Source organism: Bufo gargarizans, chromosome 6 (assembly GCF_014858855.1).
Source record: "Bufo gargarizans isolate SCDJY-AF-19 chromosome 6, ASM1485885v1, whole genome shotgun sequence".
NCBI lineage: Eukaryota > Metazoa > Chordata > Amphibia > Anura > Bufonidae > Bufo > Bufo gargarizans.
The window spans coordinates 196,743,723-196,763,481 of NC_058085.1; the positions used below are offsets into that span (position 1 = coordinate 196,743,723).

Here is a 19,759-nt window from a genome sequence, read left to right on the forward strand (position 1 = left end):
CAATGCGTCCCTCAACTTTGACCAGATTCCCAGTCCCTGCACTGGCCACACAGCCCCACAACATGATGGAACCACCACCATATTTTACTGTAGGTAGCAGGTGTTTTTCTTGGAATGCTGTGTTCTTTTTCCTCCATGCATAACGCCCCTTGTTATGGCCAAATAACTCAATTTTAGTTTCATCAGTCCACAGCACCTTATTCCAAAATGAAGCTGGCTTGTCCAAATGTGCTTTAGCCCACCTCAAGCGGCACTTTTTGTGCTGTGGGCGGAGAAAAGGCTTCCTTTGCATCACTCTCGCATACAGCATCTCCTTGTGTAAAGTGCGCTGAATGGTTGGACGATGCACAGTGACTCCATCTGCAGCAAGATGATGTTGTAGGTCTTTGGTGCTGGTCTGTGGGTTGACTCTGACTGTTCTCACCATTCGTCACTTCTGTCTATCCGAGATTTGTCTTGGTCTGCCACTTCAAGCCTTAACTTGAACTGAGCCTGTGAACTTCTATTTCCTCAATATGTTCCTAACAGACAGCTGAAATCTCGTAGACAGCTTTCTGTATCCTTCCCCTAAACCATGATGGTGAACAATCTTTGTCTTCAGCTCATTTGAGAGTTATTTTGAGACCCCCATGTTGCTACTCTTCAGAGAAAATTAAAAGAGGAGGGAAACTTACAATTGACCCCATTAAATGCTCTTTCTCATAATTGGATTCACCAGTGTATGTAGGTCAGGGATCACTGAGCTTACCAAGCCAATTTCAGTTCCAATAATTTGTTCTAAAGGTTTTCAAATTAATAAAATGACAACAGTGCCCACATTTATGGACCTGCCTGATTTTGTTTAAACAATTATAGCACACTTTCTGTAAATCCAAGAAACTTCATTTCACTTCTCAAATATCACTGTGTGTGTCTCCTATATGATATATTTAACTGACATTTTTTATCGTAACAACCAACGATTTATACAGGAAAATCATGACGATTAACAAGGTTGCCCAAACTTTCGCATCCCACTGTACACCCATTTATCAGTGTGGTGACAAGATAAACCCCGGTGCTGCATGCTGCTTGGTGCAGAGATGTCCACAGCACATTCAAGAGATTAGAAGGAACATATTGAAATTAAAAACAAAAATGGTGATGTGTAACAAAAGGCCAACATGGCAAAAATGCCCTATCAGGGCTTCTGACCTCAAGGGTCAGGAAAAAGATGAGGTGCTGGGGCAAAAAAGGGAAAAAAACGCCCCTGCCTCGGACCAACACTTTATATCTGGTCCTTGCTTCTCCTTGTGATAAGGCCCCATTCCAGCAACGGTATGCAGCTTGTGGAGAGTTGAGAGCCTGTAGGGACCCGTTGTGGGTGACCAGCAATTTCACGGGGAAACCCTACCAGTAATTTATTTGATGCTCCCTCAACACTTTGGTAATGGGAACAAATGTCTTTCTTTTGGCCAAAGTTGCTGCAGAGAGATCTGAGTAGATAGAAATGCCATTGAAAACATCATATGGCATGGGGTCTTGCCTCAGAGCTCTCAGGAATGCCTCCTTGATCGTGAAGAAGTGGATTCTTGCTAAGACGTCCTGAGGTAGGGACCCGTCTAAACCCCTCTGTTTCAGCACTCTATGAATGCAATCTATTATCAGGTCTCTTTCAGTGACCGTCGGCAATGCTTCTTGAAGAAGCTTCTTAAGTAATGGCTCAAGCTCAGCCGACTCCACATTTTATGAGATCCCACGGATTCTAATATTATTTTGACAGTGTTGATCATCCAGGTCATGTAGTTTGGCTGAAAGTTTGGAAATGTCCTCCTCCATAGCCTTGTGGGCATTTATGAGAGAGTTGTGTGATATAGCAAACTCAGCCATCTTAGTTTCCAAGTGCGCCGTGCGATCACCAATGCTTTGTATATCTCTTTTGAGATACCTTAAAAATCGCATCATATCTTCTTTCATAGAAGAGCGCAGGTTTTCCAGCAATGACCGCATAACATCCTCAGTGAGGTGAGTAGTTAACTGACCATCATGTCCCAGCTCTTTGGCGCCGATAGAGATACTCGTGGCGGTAGTGGAGGCAGGAATGCGCTGACGGTGTGGCGCCCCTTAGGCCTGAATCAACTGGCCCTGTTTTACTGAATAATTTTTTGGGGGTCAACAGGTATATCACACCCATTGCAATTAGTTGTTCCAATAGCGTTTGTCCCTCTGTATAGCTGCAGTATCTCAGCAGAACTGCACACAACTGCTGCACAATACAAATGCACTATAATATACTTTCTATTTTAGAAAGTATATTATAAGTATATCACACCCCTCAGTATATCACACTTATCGATAGTACACCTATACCAGTCCTTAAAAGGACTTTTGTGACCCTATTAGCTAGCGTTTGGTGTTTGTAACAGCCTGTCCCTGCTCCACAAAGCAACCTTTCCCTACACTGGCAAAGAATGTAAAATGGCTGCCAGATCGGGTTCTGTGATAGGGTGGGGGTGTGTCCATGTGCTGAAACGTCTCAACTAGCTGTACTGTCCCACCTGATGGATGTGTCATGGGTCAAAGTTCGGCGCAATGCAAAAGAATATGGCGCCATATGTTCGCATGTTCGGAGAATTGTGAACTCGCAAAGTTTGCAGTTAAACGACCGCCGGGCAAACCGCAAGGCCATCTCTACTCCCTATGTGGTCATTCTGTATGGGCACACTGCAGGGTTCAGAAGGAGAAGAGTACAATTGGTATTTAAGGCCTAGTTTGGTAACTTATACAGCACTGGCTGACAACTGCAGAGGCTGTTAGGTGAAATAAAAAAAAAGAAACCCCAAGAAGTGACTAGTGTTGAGCGGCATGTCCCATATTCGAATTCGCGAAATTTCGCGAATATTCGCGAATATTCGAATTCGTTATTATTTCGCATATGCGATAATTCGAATTTTCGCATCGCATAATACATATTATGAGGTGCAAAATTCGCATGTGCGCTAATGAAATCGCCTTACGAAGATTCGCAACTCAATTCAATCACTAATGTAAGAATGCAAAGCCCTTTGCCTCTGTTCTGGGACAAGTGCTGATATTCGCCTGTGCGCTAATAAAATCGCCTTACAAAGATTCGCGCCTCAATCACTTTCTAGGCAATGTGAGTAAGATCTGAGCTTTTGGACTTTTGTGAATCAATCGAGATACAGTGGGGGGTGATGACTGTAGTTGAATCATACATTAGTGATTGAATTGAGTTGCAAATCTTCGTAAGGCGATTTTATTAGCGCACATGCGAATATCTACACTTGTCCCCAGAACAGAGAGGCAAAGGCCTGTGCATGTATATAGTATAGCACCATATTCGCGAATACTTCGAAATTCGTAAAATTCGATTTACGAATATTCGTATTTTTTATTTTAGTTTCCACCTTACAGATTACATTGATTTGTACTCTGTCAACTACTGTCATCACCCCCCACTGTTTCTCGATTGATTCCCAAAAGTCCAAAAGCTCAGATCTTACTCACATTGCCTAGAAAGTGATTGAGGCGCGAATCTTTGTAAGGCGATTTTATTAGCGCACATGCGAATATCTACACTTGTCCCAGAACAGAGGCAAAGGGCTTTACATTCATACATTAGTGATTGAATTGAGTTGCGAATCTTTGTAAGGCGATTTTATTAGCGCACAGGCGAATATCTACACTTGTCCCCAGAACAGAGAGGCAAAGGCCTGTGCATTCATATAGTATAGCACCATATTCGCGAATACTTCGAACTTCGTAAAATTCGATTTACGAATATTCGTATTTTTTATTTTAGTTTCCACCTTACAGATTACATTGATCTGTACTCTGTCAACTACTGTCATCACCCCCCACTGTATCTCGATTGATTCCCAAAAGTCCAAAAGCTCAGATCTTACTCACGTTGCCTAGAAAGTGATTGAGGCGCAAATCTTTGTAAGGCGATTTTATTAGCGCACATGCGAATATCGGCACGTCCCAGAACAGAGGCAAAGGGCTTTGCATTCATACATTAGTGAATTGAGTTGCGAATCTTCGTAAGGCGATTTTATTAGCGCACATGCGAATATCTACACTTGTCCCCAGAACAGAGGCAAAGGCCTGTGCATGTGCATTCATATAGTATAGCACCATATTCGCGAATATTTCGAACTTCGTAAAATTCGATTTACGAATATTCGTATTTTTTATTTTAGTTTCCACCTTACAGATTACATTGATCTGTACTCTGTCAACTACTGTCATCACCCCCCACTGTATCTCGATTGATTCCCAAAAGTCCAAAAGCTCAGATCTTACTCACATTGCCTAGAAAGTGATTGAGGCGCAAATCTTTGTAAGGCGATTTTATTAGCGCACAGGCGAATATCGGCACTTGTCCCAGAACAGAGGCAAAGGGCTTTGCATTCATACTGTATGAATGCAAAGCCCTTTGCCTCTGTTCTGGGACAAGTGTAGATATTCGCATGTGCGCTAATAAAATCGCCTTACAAAGATTCGCGCCTCAATCACTTTCTAGGCAATGTGAGTAAGATCTGAGCTTTTGGACTTTTGGGAATCAATCGAGAAACAGTGGGGGGTGATGACAGTAGTTGACAGAGTACAGATCAATGTCATCTGTAAGGTGGAAAGTAAAATAAAAAATACGAATATTCGTAAATCAAATTTTACGAAGTTCTACGTATTCGCGAATATGGTGCTATACTATATGAATGCACAGGCCTTTACCTCTCTGTTCTGGGGACAAGTGTAGATATTCGCATTTGCGTTAATAAAATCGCCTCACGAAGATTCGCAGCTCAATTCAATCACTAATGTAAGAATGCAAAGCCCTTTGCCTCTGTTCTGGGACAAGTGTAGATATTCGCATGTGCGCTAATAAAATCGCCTTACGAAGATTCGCAACTCAATTCACTAATGTATGAATGCAAAGCCCTTTGCCTCTGTTCTGGGACGTGCCGATATTCGCATGTGCGCTAATAAAATCGCCTTACGAAGATTCGCGCCTCAATCACTTTCTAGGCAATGTGAGTAAGATCTGAGCTGTTGGACCTTTGGGAAACAATCAATTATATGTGTACTGTAATTTTGTGGGGAAAAAAAACAAAAAAAAACGAATATTTGTTTTTACGAATATATAGCACTATATTCGAAATATTCGCGAAATCGCGAAGTTGCGATATTCGCAAAAAAAATTCGCTTTTCGAATATTCGCGCTCAACACTAGAAGTGACCCTATTTTAGAAATTTACCAAGATATGGAGTAAGCATTTATACTCCACAGGTGCTTTGGCAAAAGTTAATGTACAGAAGATGGTGCAAAGTGAAAATTGCAATGTTTCCACAGGTATGCTATTTCAGTGCCCAATATGTTGTGTCCAGCATGTGTCTGGGTGAAAAATCAGCATCTTATTATTATGCTGTGCTTCCTGGTTTAAGAAACACCCTACATGTGGCCCTAATTTTTTGCCTGGATATGCAACAGGGCCCAAGTAAAAGAGCATCATGTGCATTTGAGGCCTAATGTGTTGATTTAGGCTACTTTCACACTCGTGTTTGGTGCAAATCCGTCATGGATCTGCACAAACGCTTCCGTTCAGATAATACAACCGTCTGCATCCGTTCAGAACGAATCTGTTTGTATTATCTGTAACATAGCCAAATATTATGCCATATTGTGTCGATGAAAATGGATCCTTCCCCGTTGACTTGCATTGTGTGTCTGGACGGATCCGTTTGCATCCGCATCGTAAGGCAGACACCAAAACACTGCAAGCAGCGTTTTGGTGACCGCCTCCAGAGTGGAATGGAGGTGGGACGGAGGCAAACTGACGCATTCTGAGCGGATCCTTATCCATTCAGAATGCATTGGGGCAAAACGGATCCATTTTGGACCGCTTGTGAGAGCCCTGAAACGGATCTCACAGACGGAAACCAAAACGCCAGTGTGAAAGTAGACTAACGCAGCTTGTGCTGACAAGTGTAGAAGTGACCCCAAGAAGAATTTTGGAAACTCCACCCATCAAGGTATTTGTTAAAAGGTGGAGTGAGCATTTCCACCCTGCAGATGTTTAGCAAAAATCAATGCAAAGCAAAGTTAAACTATTTTGGCATTTAAGTACCCAATATGTTGTGTCCACCGCGTGCCAGTGTGAAGAGTAAACCCTCTTATTAATATACTGTGTTTTCTAGTTTTAGCAACGATGTGGCCCTAATCTTTTACCTGACTGTAAGAGAGGGCTCACAATTACAAGATCACCATAAGCATTTTGAGGCCCAATGATGGTAAATTACATTACTTGTGCTGACAACTGTAGAGGCTCTGGGGTGAAAAAAATAAATGGAATCCCCAAGAAGAGACCCCAATTTGTAAACTACAACCTTCAATAGTATTTATTAAGGAGCAGAGTGAGCATTTTGGTACCACAGGTATTTTGAATAAATGAATGCACCGCAGACTGTGCAAAATGGAAATTGCAATTTTTCCACAGATATGGCATTTCAGTGCTGAATATGTTGTGTCCAGCATGTTCCATTTGAAATACACCACACCCCTTACATTGTTAGGTGGGTTCTACTGGTTGTCAATTTCTGTTTGGGCACCGGGCAGAGTTCGGAAATGAAAGGCCACCTTTTGGCTTTTGCAACGCAGATTTTGATGAATTGGTTTACGGGCAGATATGGCCTTTCAGTCCCCACTATGCTGTACCCAGCTAGTGACATCTGAGACACACCATGGCCCGTAAATTGTTAGACAGGTTCTAATTGGTACAGAAATGGCAAAAACGTAGCAGTAAACTCTTATTTTGGTAAGGTGCAGAGTTCAAAAGGGAAATTTTGATGGATTGATTTATGGGAGCCATGTTGCTTTCCAACAGCATCGGTGGTACCAGTACAGCTATCTTCTGAGAACCATACATTTTTATTTTTCTCTCTCTCTTTTTGATCTAATTTTATCTAGTTTTTTGGAAAGCAGGATGAAGGACAGGCAGCAATTCCACCCTTGCTTTTTGGATTTTTTTTTGGCATGTAGCGTGCAGGAAAAATGCGGTTCAATACAATTATATATAGCAATTTTCCGAGAGCCATATTTATTTTTATTTTTCTGGCAAGGTATTCTGTGAGGGCTCTTTTTTTGTGGTATGAGTTGACATTTTCAATGGTACTATTTTGGGGTACATGAGACTTTTCGATTATCCTGAATAAGCGAGCACAGTGAAATGTGTGAAATCAGTTTGGGATGTTGGAAAGGGGTTAAAGGGTTTTCCAGGAATTTGGAGAAAAAAAAAACACTTACATATTACTTTATTATAAATATATTCCCAAATACCTTTCATTAGTTATAATGGCTTGTTATGTCAGGCGAGCAATCATTAGGAGGAATAAAATGGCTGCCGTCCCATTAGTAAACACAGAACCTGTCCTAATCACACAGCAGGAAAAGTTACTTCACAACAATGAGCTAAAGAGCTGCCTCAGCCTTCTCTGCTCTGCTTGTAAAACATATTGACTCAACTTTACCGTTAACATGATGTACAATGTGTCATGAGAAAACAGTGTCAGAATGGCTTGGATAAATAAAAGCATTCCAAAGTTATTACCACATAAAATGACACATGTCAGATTTGCTAAATTTGTCCTGTTCAGGAAGGGGACAAATGGCCGGTCTGGAAGTGGTTAAAGGGCTTCTACCACCAGATTGTGACCTATTTAGCTGCTGACACTAGCAAATCGCTGGTGTCAGTCAGTACCTAACTGTGTTCTTTTATCAACTTTGTCTGCTGCCGTTAACCTTAAAAAGTACTTTTATTGATGTGCAAATTAGCCTCTAGGTGCTATGTGGGCATCTTTTCAGTACCTAGAGGCTCCTTCCACTAACCATTTCTGCCGCCCATCGCGTCCCTCCGGCCCGCCCCGCTCCTGTTGATTGACGTGAAACTGCGCCTGCGCCGACTATGTTACAGTGAGGAAGCCGGCACCAGGAGCGCGGCATTCACTCACTGCGCCTGCACTGAATACAGAAACGCACGGTGCAGGCGCAGGAATTGGCACAAAATACTAAGAAGTTTCACGTCAATCAACAGGAGCGGGGCGGGCCGGAGGGACGCGATGGGCGGCAGAAATGGTTAGTGGAAGGAGCCTCTAGGTGCTGAAAAGATGCCCACATAGCACCTAGAGGCTCATTTGCACATCAATAAAAGTACTTTTTAAGGTTAATGGCAGCAGGCAAAGTTGATAAAAGAACACGGTTAGGTACTGACTGACACTAGTGATGTGCTAGTGTCAGCAGCTAAATAGGTCAAAATCTGGTGGTAGAAGCCTTTTAAAGGCTATGTACACCTTTGGGAGCATTTTTTTTTATTATTGCATTGTGTGTATTTTGAGCTAAAAATCTTTTTTTAACTTGGTCTTTATTGCAAACCCTTTTTTTCTGTACAGGGCGGAGATTCTCTAATAGAGGGATCTGAATTTTCTCTATGCTCAGTCATCCAGCTAATCTGAGGGCTCCTTATCTCTGCTCTCTGACATTACAAATGCTCATTACAGCTCAGTTCTTAATCTACTGATAAGAATGTGGCTTAAATAAGTGTTTATGACCTTTTAGTAAATTAGAGATAAGGGTTATTAGATGATGGGCACAAGGGGAAAGTAAAAAGTACATTCACTCAGCTAGACAGTTAACCCTTTGTGACATAACGGCTCAATATATTAAATAAAGACCAATGAAAAAATAATTTTTAGCCCAAAATAAGTAAAATGCCATCATGAAAAAAATTGCCTCCACAGGTGTACATAGTCTTTAAAGGTGTTCTTCAGGGCTGTAACATTGTTCTTTATTGTATGTCTCCCTCAAGGCTTGGGTGGGTAATTTACCACAAGCAAAATGTTGCAGAGATTGCTGTTGTTTTCCTATATTATCACACAATTGCAGTAGATAGTTACAGTGCAACATGCTGTGATGTCTAAAGGTGGACAACAGTGTCAGCAAATAAAGACTATAGGGGAAATTTATCAAGACTGGCATTTTACACGCTGGTCTTAAAGGGGTTGTCCGGTTTCCAATATTCATAACCTGTCCTCAGGATAGGTCATCCATTTCAGATTGGCGGGGGTCCAACACCCGGCACCACTGCCGATCGGCTGTTTGAAGAGAATGCAGGGTTCCTGCGAGCCCTGTATTCTCTTCACTGTTTAATTGCTCGCCCTCTACATTGCAGTGACGAGCACTGTAATTGCACACTAGAATTCTCTAGAAGGGGAAGGAGCATTTGTACTTGCACTCCGCCCCATTCAAATAAACGGGACAGAGGAGCTGTAATAACTTTGCCCGCCACTGCAATGTCGATGGCGAACAGGTAAACAGTGGAGTGAATGCAGCGCTCGCATGAGTTCCTGAGGATTGGTCATCTATTTCGGAAACAGCACAACCCCATTACTCTCCCACCACAATTATTAAGAGGAACATGCCTCTTAATATTTGTGTCACATCTGTGTAGGTCCTTTCATATTTTTATATATATACTGATAATGCAGAATTTATTATGCACAAATCTGCTGTGTGTGAATAAACTCTTTCTACTACTGAACAGTAATGTACGAACAGTATATGTCATGGACTGTGTTACCTTTTCCCTTTCAGGTCCGGGAGTGCTCCAGATATTATAGCTGCCAGTCCCATTGCTCCTTCTGCATCTGCCGTAACCCTCTCACACTCTAGCAACCTCAGCATGGACAACAACACGTCCTCCTCTCTGGATGGAGACAGAATTGCTTAATCATTATCATTTTGGCATTTCTTACCGTTCAAGCAGTAATATAAGAGAGTGCAGCAGATTGCTGTTAAAGGAATCCTTATTGCACAGTGCTGTATAAAAGAGGAGATTTAATCAAGAAACTGTCTATAGTTACCGTTAGTGTTGAGCAAAGTGGAATTTGATCCGAAGTTTAGTAAAAGTTAAAAAGTGCATTATATTATATATTGTGTCAGTATTAACTTCCTTCTAGAATTATATTCATCTGTCATCTTTGGCCTTGAGATAGTCTGCAGAGCATCTGCAGACTATCTAGTCGTGACTCTGTGAAGCGTGCCAGTTCTGGGTGTGCAGCCAAAGCGTGAACAAGAAGACAAAATAGATAAGGGGAGTACAAGGGATCATCCCTCTTCTGTACCAATCAATGTACCGTATTTTTGCCCTATAAGACGCACCGGCCCATAAGACGCACCTAGGTATTAGAGGGGGACAATAAGAAAAAATATTTTTCATTACACCTCAGGTCAGACCACCAATCAGACCCACAATGTTAATCAGACCTCAGCTGACAGCCCCAATCAGACCCCCAATGTTAATAAGACCTAAAATCAGACCCCCAATCAGACCTCAGCTCAGACCCCAATGTAAATGACCCCCAATCAGACCTCAGATAAGAGCCCCATGCCTCTCATTAGCCGCCATTATCAGCCCTTATGCCTCTCATTAGCCCCATATCAGCCCATATGCATCATTAGCCCCCATTATCAGCCATTATGCCTCATTAGCTGCCACTATGCCTCTCATTAGCCCCATCAGCCATTATGCCACTATCATGCCTCTCATTAGCCTCCATCAGCCATTATGCCCCCAGCAACCATTATACCCCCATCAGCCATTATACCCCCATTATGCCTCTCATTAGCCCCCATCAGCCATTATGCCCCCATTATGCCTCATTAGCTCCAGCAGCCATTATCCCCATCAGCCATTATGCCCCCATTATGCCTCTCATTAGCCCCCACCAGCCATTATGCCTCTCATTATCCCCCATCAGCCATTATGCCCCCATTATGTCTCTCATTAGCCCCATCAGCCATTATGCCCCCATTATGCCTCTCATTAGCCCCCATTAGCCATTATTCCCTCATTATGCCTCTCATTAGCCCCCATTAGTCATTTTTCCCCCAGCAGCCATTATGCCCCCATTATGCCTCTCATTATCCCCCATCAGCCATTATGCCCCCATTATGCCTCTCATTAGCCCCCAGAAGCCATTATGCCCCCATTATGCCTCTCATTAGCCCCCGTCAGCCATTATTCCCCCAGCAACCATTATGCCCCCATTATGCTTCTCATTATCCCCCATCAGCCATTATGCCCCCATTATGCCTCTCATTAGCCCCCATCAGCCATTATGCCCCAGCAGACTCAGGTTTTATAAAATAAAACAAAACACTTCCCTCTCCTGCTCCTGGACGCCGCCGCTTCTCACCGCCTGTGCTCAGTCTTACTCCTCCACCGTCTGCTGCGCTGTGAACTGGCTCGCACAGTGTGAGGTCACAGTGCGCCTTCAGCCCTGTAAAGCCGACAGCCAAGGACCAGCAAGCGGTGAGTACAGATCTTTCACCGCTTCCCGATTCTCCGGTACTAATGAGCGCTTCCATAATTGAAGCGCTTCATTAGTATTTGCCCCATAAGACACACAGGAATTTCCCCCCCACTTTTTTTTTGGGGGGGGGGGGGGAATGCATCTTATGGGGCAAAAAATACAGTAAATGTCAAATGTTATGTTTATAGTTTATGAAGGTCGGCTTGTATCTACCACCCTATCTGTAAGTATTATATAATCTTATAGAATGTTTCATAAAAGTGGAATGATATTGTTGGACACATACTGTTTGTGTCTCAAATTATTCTCTGATCCGAGTTCAGTAACTTTCTACTAATTTAGATTTCATATGAAAATCTGTGGAACCTGATTAAGGTTTGATAACACACCTCTTTTAATAGATAAGCAATTCTATTATGCCTTGATCCTCAAATTGGGGTGAATAATCTGTCTCCTTCAACTGATATTGGAGTGTCCACCTTGTTTAATAAAGAAACAATTCTATTAGGCCTTGATTCTTAAATCAGTGTGAATAACCAGTATTGTTCTGCTGTTATTGGGGTGTTTGCTTTTTTAATAGATAATCAATTCTATTACGCCTTAATTCTCAAATTGGGGTGAATAACCTGTCTCCTTCAACTGTTATTGGGGGGTCCACCTTGTTTAATACATAAGCAATTCTATTACGCCTTGATTCTCAAATGGGGGTGAATAACCTATCTTGTTCTACTGGTATTGAGGGGTCTACCTTTTTAACCACCTCCGGACCGCCTAACGCACATGTGCGTTCCGGAGGTGGCAGCGCTGCGCACAGTCACGCATATACGCGTAATCTCGCGAGACGCGAGATGACGCGACTATGCGCGCGCGCATGCGCAGTTCGCGCCGGCATTTCGCACAGAAGTATTTCGTCAGCAACCTGCCAGCCAATGATCGTGGCTGGCAGGTTGCTGATTTTTAAAAAATCCAATCAAAGTGCCAGATAGCAGATCATATTAGTAAATATGATCTATTATATGGCTGCCTGCTCCTCTGCTGGTTCTTTTCGTCGGTTGGATCCAGCAGAGGGGCAGGCTTCACAGTGAGTACACCAAACACTACACTATAGCCCCTGATCACCCCCCTGAACCCCAATTAACCCTTTGATCACCCCTGTCAATCACAAGTGAAAAGAAAAAAGTGATCAGTGCAAACTGTCACTTTTTTTTTTCACTGTTATTGACCGTTAGGTTTTAGGTATAGTTTAGGTCCCTTGGTTAGGTAGTTAGCGATCAGTTAGCACCCAGCCCACCGCACCGCAGTCCGTTATTCGCTGATTAGCGTATCGCTAATCAGCATTTGTAGTTTTATAGTATCTGGAAGTGATCAAAACTGATCACGGTCAGATCTATAATTGTATTAGTGTCACTTTAGTTCGCCCTCCACCCAAAACGCAGTGTTTGCCCGATCAGGCCTGATCGGTCGCCCACACGTGCGTTCGCCCACACCCGCCCCACCGCAGTGACAAAAAAAAATTTTTTTTTGATCACTGCACATTCACTTTACACGCACTGCGGCGATAAAAAAATCAGTTTTGATATTTTTTATCAACCGCAGCGGCCTCCGGTACTTCGCTAGCCTCCCCTTTGTAAGACAGGCTTGCTTTTTTTTTCTTGGGTAGTCTCAGGGAATACCCCTAAATTTAGTTGCCCACATGTCTAACAGGGGGTATTCCTCTGAAGAGGCCTACAGGCTTCTGACCCAGTCGGATGAGGAGTGGGAACCCTCATCTGATGAATCCAGCGGGTCAGAATACGAACCTGTAGAAAGCAGTGGCTCTCTGACCCAAAGTTCGGACGAGGAGGCTGAGGTCCCTGATACCACCAGGCGTACCCGGCCCCGTGTCGCTAGACCGCAGGTTGCGCAGGATCCGCTTCAAGAGCAGCAGAGTGGGGCTGGTGCTGTCGGATTACGTGGTGAGGCATACACCAGCAGCCCAGCCCTCCCTGGACCTAGTACCAGCACTGCCGTACAACCTGGTGAAGTAGCGAGCACCAGAAGGGCAGTTGAAGCTGGTACGGTGGCACGTGCAGTAGTGACCCCTTCACAGCCACCGCAAAGACGTGCCCGTAGAGCCCCTAGAATCCCAGAGGTGCTGGCAAACCCTGATTGGCAGTCCCCAACTTCAGCCGCACCTGTAGTTTTCCCTTTCACTGCCCAGTCTGGAGTTCGGGTTGAGACGGCTCAGATTGGTTCGGCCCTGGGATTTTTTGAGCTGTTCTTGACTGCGGAGCTTTTAGACATAGTTGTGGCCGAAACAAACAGGTATGCCACACAATTTATCACCGCTAACCCGGGAAGCTTTTATGCCCAGCCTTTCCGGTGGAAACCAGTCCAAGTTTCCGAACTTAAAACTTTTCTGGGCCTCCTCCTCAACATGGGCCTGACAAAAAAGCATGAATTGCGGTCATATTGGTCCACGAACCCGATTCATCACATGCCCATGTTCTCTGCTGCCATGTCCAGGGCACGTTTTGAGGCCATCCTGCGGTTCCTGCACTTTAGTGACAACACCGCCTCCCGACCCAGGGGCCACCCTGCTTTTGACCGGCTCCACAAAATTCGGCCCCTCATAGACCATTTCAACCAGAAATTTGCAGATATTTATACCCCAGAGCAAAACATCTGCATAGACGAGTCCCTGATACATTTTACCGGGCGCCTTGGCTTCAAACAATACATCCCAAGCAAGCGCGCCCGGTATGGGGTCAAATTGTATAAGCTCTGTGAAAGGGCCACAGGCTATACCCACAAATTTCGGGTCTATGAGGGAAAAGATCAGACCCTGGAGCCGGGCGGTTGCCCTGACTACCTGGGGAGCAGTGGGAAGACAGTTTGGGACTTGGTGTCACCCTTATTCGGCAAGGGGTACCATCTTTATGTGGACAATTTTTACACAAGTGTGGCCCTCTTTAGGCATTTGTTTCTAGAACGGATTGGCGCCTGTGGTACCGCGCGAACTAGTCGCGCGGGCTTCCCCCAACGGCTCGTTACCACCCGTCTTGCAAGGGGGCAGAGGGCCGCACTGTGTAACGAAGAACTGCTCGCGGTGAAATGGAGAGACAAGCGTGACGTTTACATGCTCTCCTCCATTCACGCAGACACGACAATACAAATTGAGCGAGCAACCCGTGTCATTGAAAAGCCCCTCTCAGTCCACGACTATAACCTCCACATGGGAGGGGTCGACTTCAATGACCAGATGTTGTCTCCGTATTTAGTTTCCCGACGCACCAGACGCTGGTATAAGAAGGTGTCTGTATATTTAATTCAATTGGCTCTGTACAATAGTTTTGTTCTCTACAGTAAGGCTGGGAGAACTGGATCCTTCCTCAAATTTCAGGAAGAGATCATCGAGAACCTCCTGTATCCAGGAGGTTCCGTGGCCCCAACCACCAGTGTAGTTAGCCGTCTACACGAGCGACATTTCCCCAATGTCGTTCCTGGTACCTCAACCCAACAGTCACCCCGAAAAAGATGTCGTGTCTGTAGCAGGAGTGGAATAAGGCGTGACACCCGCTATTTCTGTCCTGACTGTCCGGACCACCCTGCCCTATGCTTTGGAGAGTGTTTCCGGAAGTACCACTCACACTATTAGCATAGGGATCATCTCACCAGGATAGGCACACAGGGCTATTAGGGCCCATTCACTCACTGCTGCTGCAAACGTCTCCTTTCACATGGGACAAAGTGCATAACGCACTTCGCCACATCTTTGGGCGATTTGCGCTTTGCACATTGACCCATGGGGAAGGAGAGGTTTGTTCTATAAAGGTAAAAAAAAAAAAAAAAAAAAAAAAAACACACACCAGTAAGCAAAAAGGTTAATGTTCAGTTAAAAAAGTTAAAGTTTATATGTTCTGTTGCAAAGTTAATAAAATTATTGCATTGCGGCCTGGTTTTTTCTTTTTTTTTTTTTTTTCTTTTTTTACCTTCCAGGTGGACCAACCGATTGACTAGCTGCAGCACCGATGTGCATTCTGACAGAAGCATTGCGCTGCTGTCAGATTACACGCAAGTCGGTGTATGCGGCGCTGCAAGACGGGATTTTCTCCTCTGCAGTGACAGATACGTTTGCCAAGGCATACGAGCTGAGGAGGAGGCGGCGTTCCTATGCTTTGGCAAGCACTTTGTATATATATATATATATAAAAAAATATATAAAAATCCCGGCAATGATTTATTCGATTGATGTGAATGGAGAAATCTGGTTTGCCAGGGCATACGAGCTAAGTGGGTATGGATGTTGGGCGGAGCTCCTATGTCCTACGCCTTTCCCCTCCATTTTTTTTTTTTGGCAGAGATTTTTTCATCCACATTGATCGATGCGAATGAAGAAATCTGTGCCGTTCATTTTTTTCTTTCAGCCCAGAGGCTGAACGGAAAAAAAAATCTCATTACCTGTATGCTCAATATAAGGAGAATAGCAGAAACTCCTAATGCTGGCCATACATGTAATGATTGCGGAGACCCTCAAATGCCAGGGCAGTACAAACACCCCACAACTGACCCCATTTTGGAAAGAAGACACCCCAAGGTATTTGCTGAGGGGCATATTGAGTCCATGAAAGATTTAAATTTTTGTCCTAAGTTAGCGGAAAGTGAGACTTTGTGAGAAAAAAAAAAAAATAATCCATTTCCGCTAACTTATGCAAAAAAAAAAAAAATTCTATGAACTCGCCAGGCCCCTCATTGGATACCTTGGGGTGTCTTCTTTCCAAAGTGGGGTCACATGTGGGGTATTTATACTGCCCTGGCTTTTTAGGGGCCCTAAAGCGTGAGAAGAAGTCTGGGATCCAAATGTCTAAAAATGCCCTCCTAAAAGGAATTTGGGCCCCTTTGCGCATCTAGGCTGCAAAAAAGTGTCACACATCTGGTATCGCCGTACTCAGGAGAAGTTGGGGAATGTGTTTTGGGGTGTCATTTTACATATACCCATGCTGGGTGAGAAAAATATCTTGGTCAAATGCCAACTTTGTATAAAAAAATGGGAAAAGTTGTCTTTTGCCAAGATATTTCTCTCACCCAGCATGGGTATATGTAAAATGACACCCCAAAACACATTCCCCAACTTCTCCTGAGTACGGCGATACCAGATGTGTCACACTTTTTTGCTGCCAAGGTGGGCAAAGGGGCACATATTCCAAAGTGCACCTTTCGGATTTCACCGGTCATTTTTTACAGATTTTGATTGCAAAGTACTTCTCACACATATGGGCCCCTAAATTGCCAGGGCAGTATAACTACGCCACAAGTGACCCCATTTTGGAAAGAAGACACCCCAAGGTATTCCGTGAGGGGCATGGCGAGTTCCTAGAATTTTTTATTTTTTGTCGCAAGTTAGTGGAATATGAGACTTTGTAAGAAAAAATAAAAAAAATAAAATCATCATCATTTTCCGCTAACTTGTGACAAAAAATAAAAAGTTCTATGAACTCACTATGCCCATCAGCGAATACCTTAGGGTGTCTACTTTCCGAAATGGGGTCATTTGTGGGGGTTTTCTACTGTTTGGGCATTGTAGAACCTCAGGAATCATGACAGGTGCTCAGAAAGTCAGAGCTGTTTCAAAAAGCGGAAATTCACATTTTTGTACCATAGTTTGTAAATGCTATAACTTTTACCCAAACCATTTTTTTTTTGCCCAAACATTTTTTTTTTATCAAAGACATGTAGAACAATAAATTTGGCGAAAAATTTATATATGGATGTCGTTTTTTTTGCAAAATTTTACAGCTGAAAGTGAAAAATGTCATTTTTTTGCAAATGATGATTTTGGCATACAGCTCATGGAAACCCAAAATTCCTATCTAAAAAAATTAGCATATCATGAAAAGGTTCTCTAAACGAGCTATTAACCTAATCATCTGAATCAACTAATTAACTCTAAACACCTGCAAAAGATTCCTGAGGCTTTTAAAAACTCCCAGCCTGGTTCATTACTCAAAACCGCAATCCTGGGTAAGACTGCCGACCTGACTGCTGTCCAGAAGGCCATCATTGACACCCTCAAGCAAGAGGGTAAGACACAGAAAGAAATTTCTGAACGAATAGGCTGTTCCCAGAGTGCTATATCAAGGCACCTCAGTGGGAAGTCTGTGGGAAGGAAAAAGTGTGGCAGAAAACGCTGCACAACGAGAAGAGGTGACCGGACCCTGAGGAAGATTGTGGAGAAGGACCGATTCCAGACCTTGGGGGACATCCAGAGCCACCGTGTACAGGCGTCTGCAGGAAATGGGCTACAGGTGCTGCATTCCCCAGGTCAAGCCACTTTTGAATCAGAAACAGCGGCAGAAGAGCCTGACCTGGGCTACAGAGAAGCAGCACTGGACTGTTGCTCAGTGGTCCAAAGTACTTTTTTCAGGTGAAAGCAAATTTTGCATGTCAGGAAATCAAGGTGCCAGAGTCTGGAGGAAGACTGGGGAGAGGGAAATGCCAAAATGCCTGAAGTCCAGTGTCAAGTACCCACAGTCAGTGATAGTCTGGGGTGCCATGTCAGCTGCTGGTGTTGGTCCACTGTGTTTTATCAAGGGCAGGGTCAATGCAGCTAGCTATCAGGAGATTTTGGAGCACTTCATGCAGGGCCGGCCTTTGGGGTGTGCGGGCTGTGCGGCCGCACAGGGCGCCATAGCAACAGGGGCGCCGGGCGGCCGACAGCCCGCAATGTAATATGGGCAGGCGAGGCGGCACTTATGTTTTCTCCCCCCCCCCTCCTCCTATATTCAGCAGGGGGCGCCCGGCGCCCGGCGCCCGTTGCGGTTTAAAAAAAAAAAAGTTGCTTATATAAGTTGGGGGCGGCTGGCGGCGCCCCTCATTCTGCGCCGCCTGAGTGGCTGAGGCTGAGCGCTTGCCGCTCTAGTCTAAAGAATCCTGCGCCTGTTAATGTAGCGTGGCCGAGCTCTGTTAGGTCCGCGGTACAGGAGCTTTTGTTTCCTGTACCCGGCCGGACTGACAGGAAGTGCTCACTTAGTGTGCACTTCCTGTCAGTCCGGCCGGGTACAGGAAACAAATGCTCCTGTACCGCGGACCTAACAGAGCTCGGCCACGCTACACTAGAGGTGGAGGTGGGAGTAGAAAGAGAGTGACAAGGGGGGAGGGGGGAGGAAAGAAAGAGAGTGACAAGGGGGGAGGAAAGAAAGAGAGTGGGGAGGGGGGAGGAAAGAAAGAGAGTGACATGGGGGGGGAAATAATGAGAGTGATGGGGGGGGGAATAATGAGAGTGATGGGGGGGGAAATAATGAGAGTGATGGGGGGGGAAATAATGAGAGTGATGGGGGGGGAATAATGAGAGTGATGGGGGGGGAATAATGAGAGTGATGGGGGGGGGGAATAATGAGAGTGATGGGGGGGGGGAAATAATGAGAGTGATGGGGGGGGAAATAATGAGAGTGATGGGGGGGGGAAATAATGAGAGTGATGGGGGGGGAATAATGAGAGTGATGGGGGGGGAATAATGAGAGTGATGGGGGGGGGAATAATGAGAGTGATGGGGGGGGAATAATGAGAGTGATGGGGGGGGAAATAATGAGAGTGATGGGGGGGGAAATAATGAGAGTGATGGGGGGGGAAATAATGAGAGTGATGGGGGGGGAAATAATGAGAGTGATGGGGGGGGAAATAATGAGAGTGATGGGGGGGGAAATAATGAGAGTGATGGGGGGGGAAATAATGAGAGTGATGGGGGGGGAAATAATGAGAGTGATGGGGGGGAAATAATGAGAGTGATGGGGGGGGAAATAATGAGAGTGATGGGGGGGGAAATAATGAGAGTGATGGGGGGGGAAATAATGAGAGTGATGGGGGGGGAAATAATGAGAGTGATGGGGGGGGAAATAATGAGAGTGATGGGGGGGGAAATAATGAGCGTGACAAGGGAGGGCGGGGATAATGAGAGTGACAAGGGAAGGGGGGGGGGAAAGAGTGACAAGAGAGGGAGGGGGGGGGGGAAGAGAGTGACAATGGAGTCCCCAGAGCCAGACTGCAGCCAGAGTCCAGATCATCTAATTGTCCTGGCGGTAAGTAGACAATGCAATATGTTTATTATTTAATTGTTTAGTTATTAATACTACATTGGAAACGAATTTTCTCAGCTGGACACCGGCCGACACTGCGCATGCGCTGGGAGCCTCACCAGCGGTTAGGGTAGGGAAAAAGCACTGGCCCGTACGTAATTTTTCCCTTCCCTAACCGCTGGTGAGGCTCCCGATGCATGCGCAGTGTCGGCCGGTGTTCAGCTGAGAACATCCATCCGATCACTGCGCCTGCGCATTGGCCCATAGTTTTTCCCTACCCTAACCGCCGGCGAGGCTCCTGGCGCATGCGCACTCTGCTGTGAAATTTCCCTAACCTGTCG

At 44.8% G+C, this 19,759-nt stretch overlaps 1 protein-coding gene across 2 annotated transcripts in view; it reads right to left on the minus strand.

Annotated features, from left to right (window-relative positions):
* The window catches only part of LOC122942385 (L-threonine ammonia-lyase-like), a 184,283-nt gene that overhangs the window by 44,496 nt on the left and 120,028 nt on the right, over nt 1–19,759 (minus strand). For both annotated transcript variants that reach the window (XM_044299964.1, XM_044299963.1), the window contains one exon: nt 9,633–9,758. In XM_044299964.1, the coding sequence (XP_044155899.1) occupies nt 9,633–9,758 (126 nt within the window). The remainder of the gene's footprint in view (nt 1–9,632; nt 9,759–19,759) is intronic.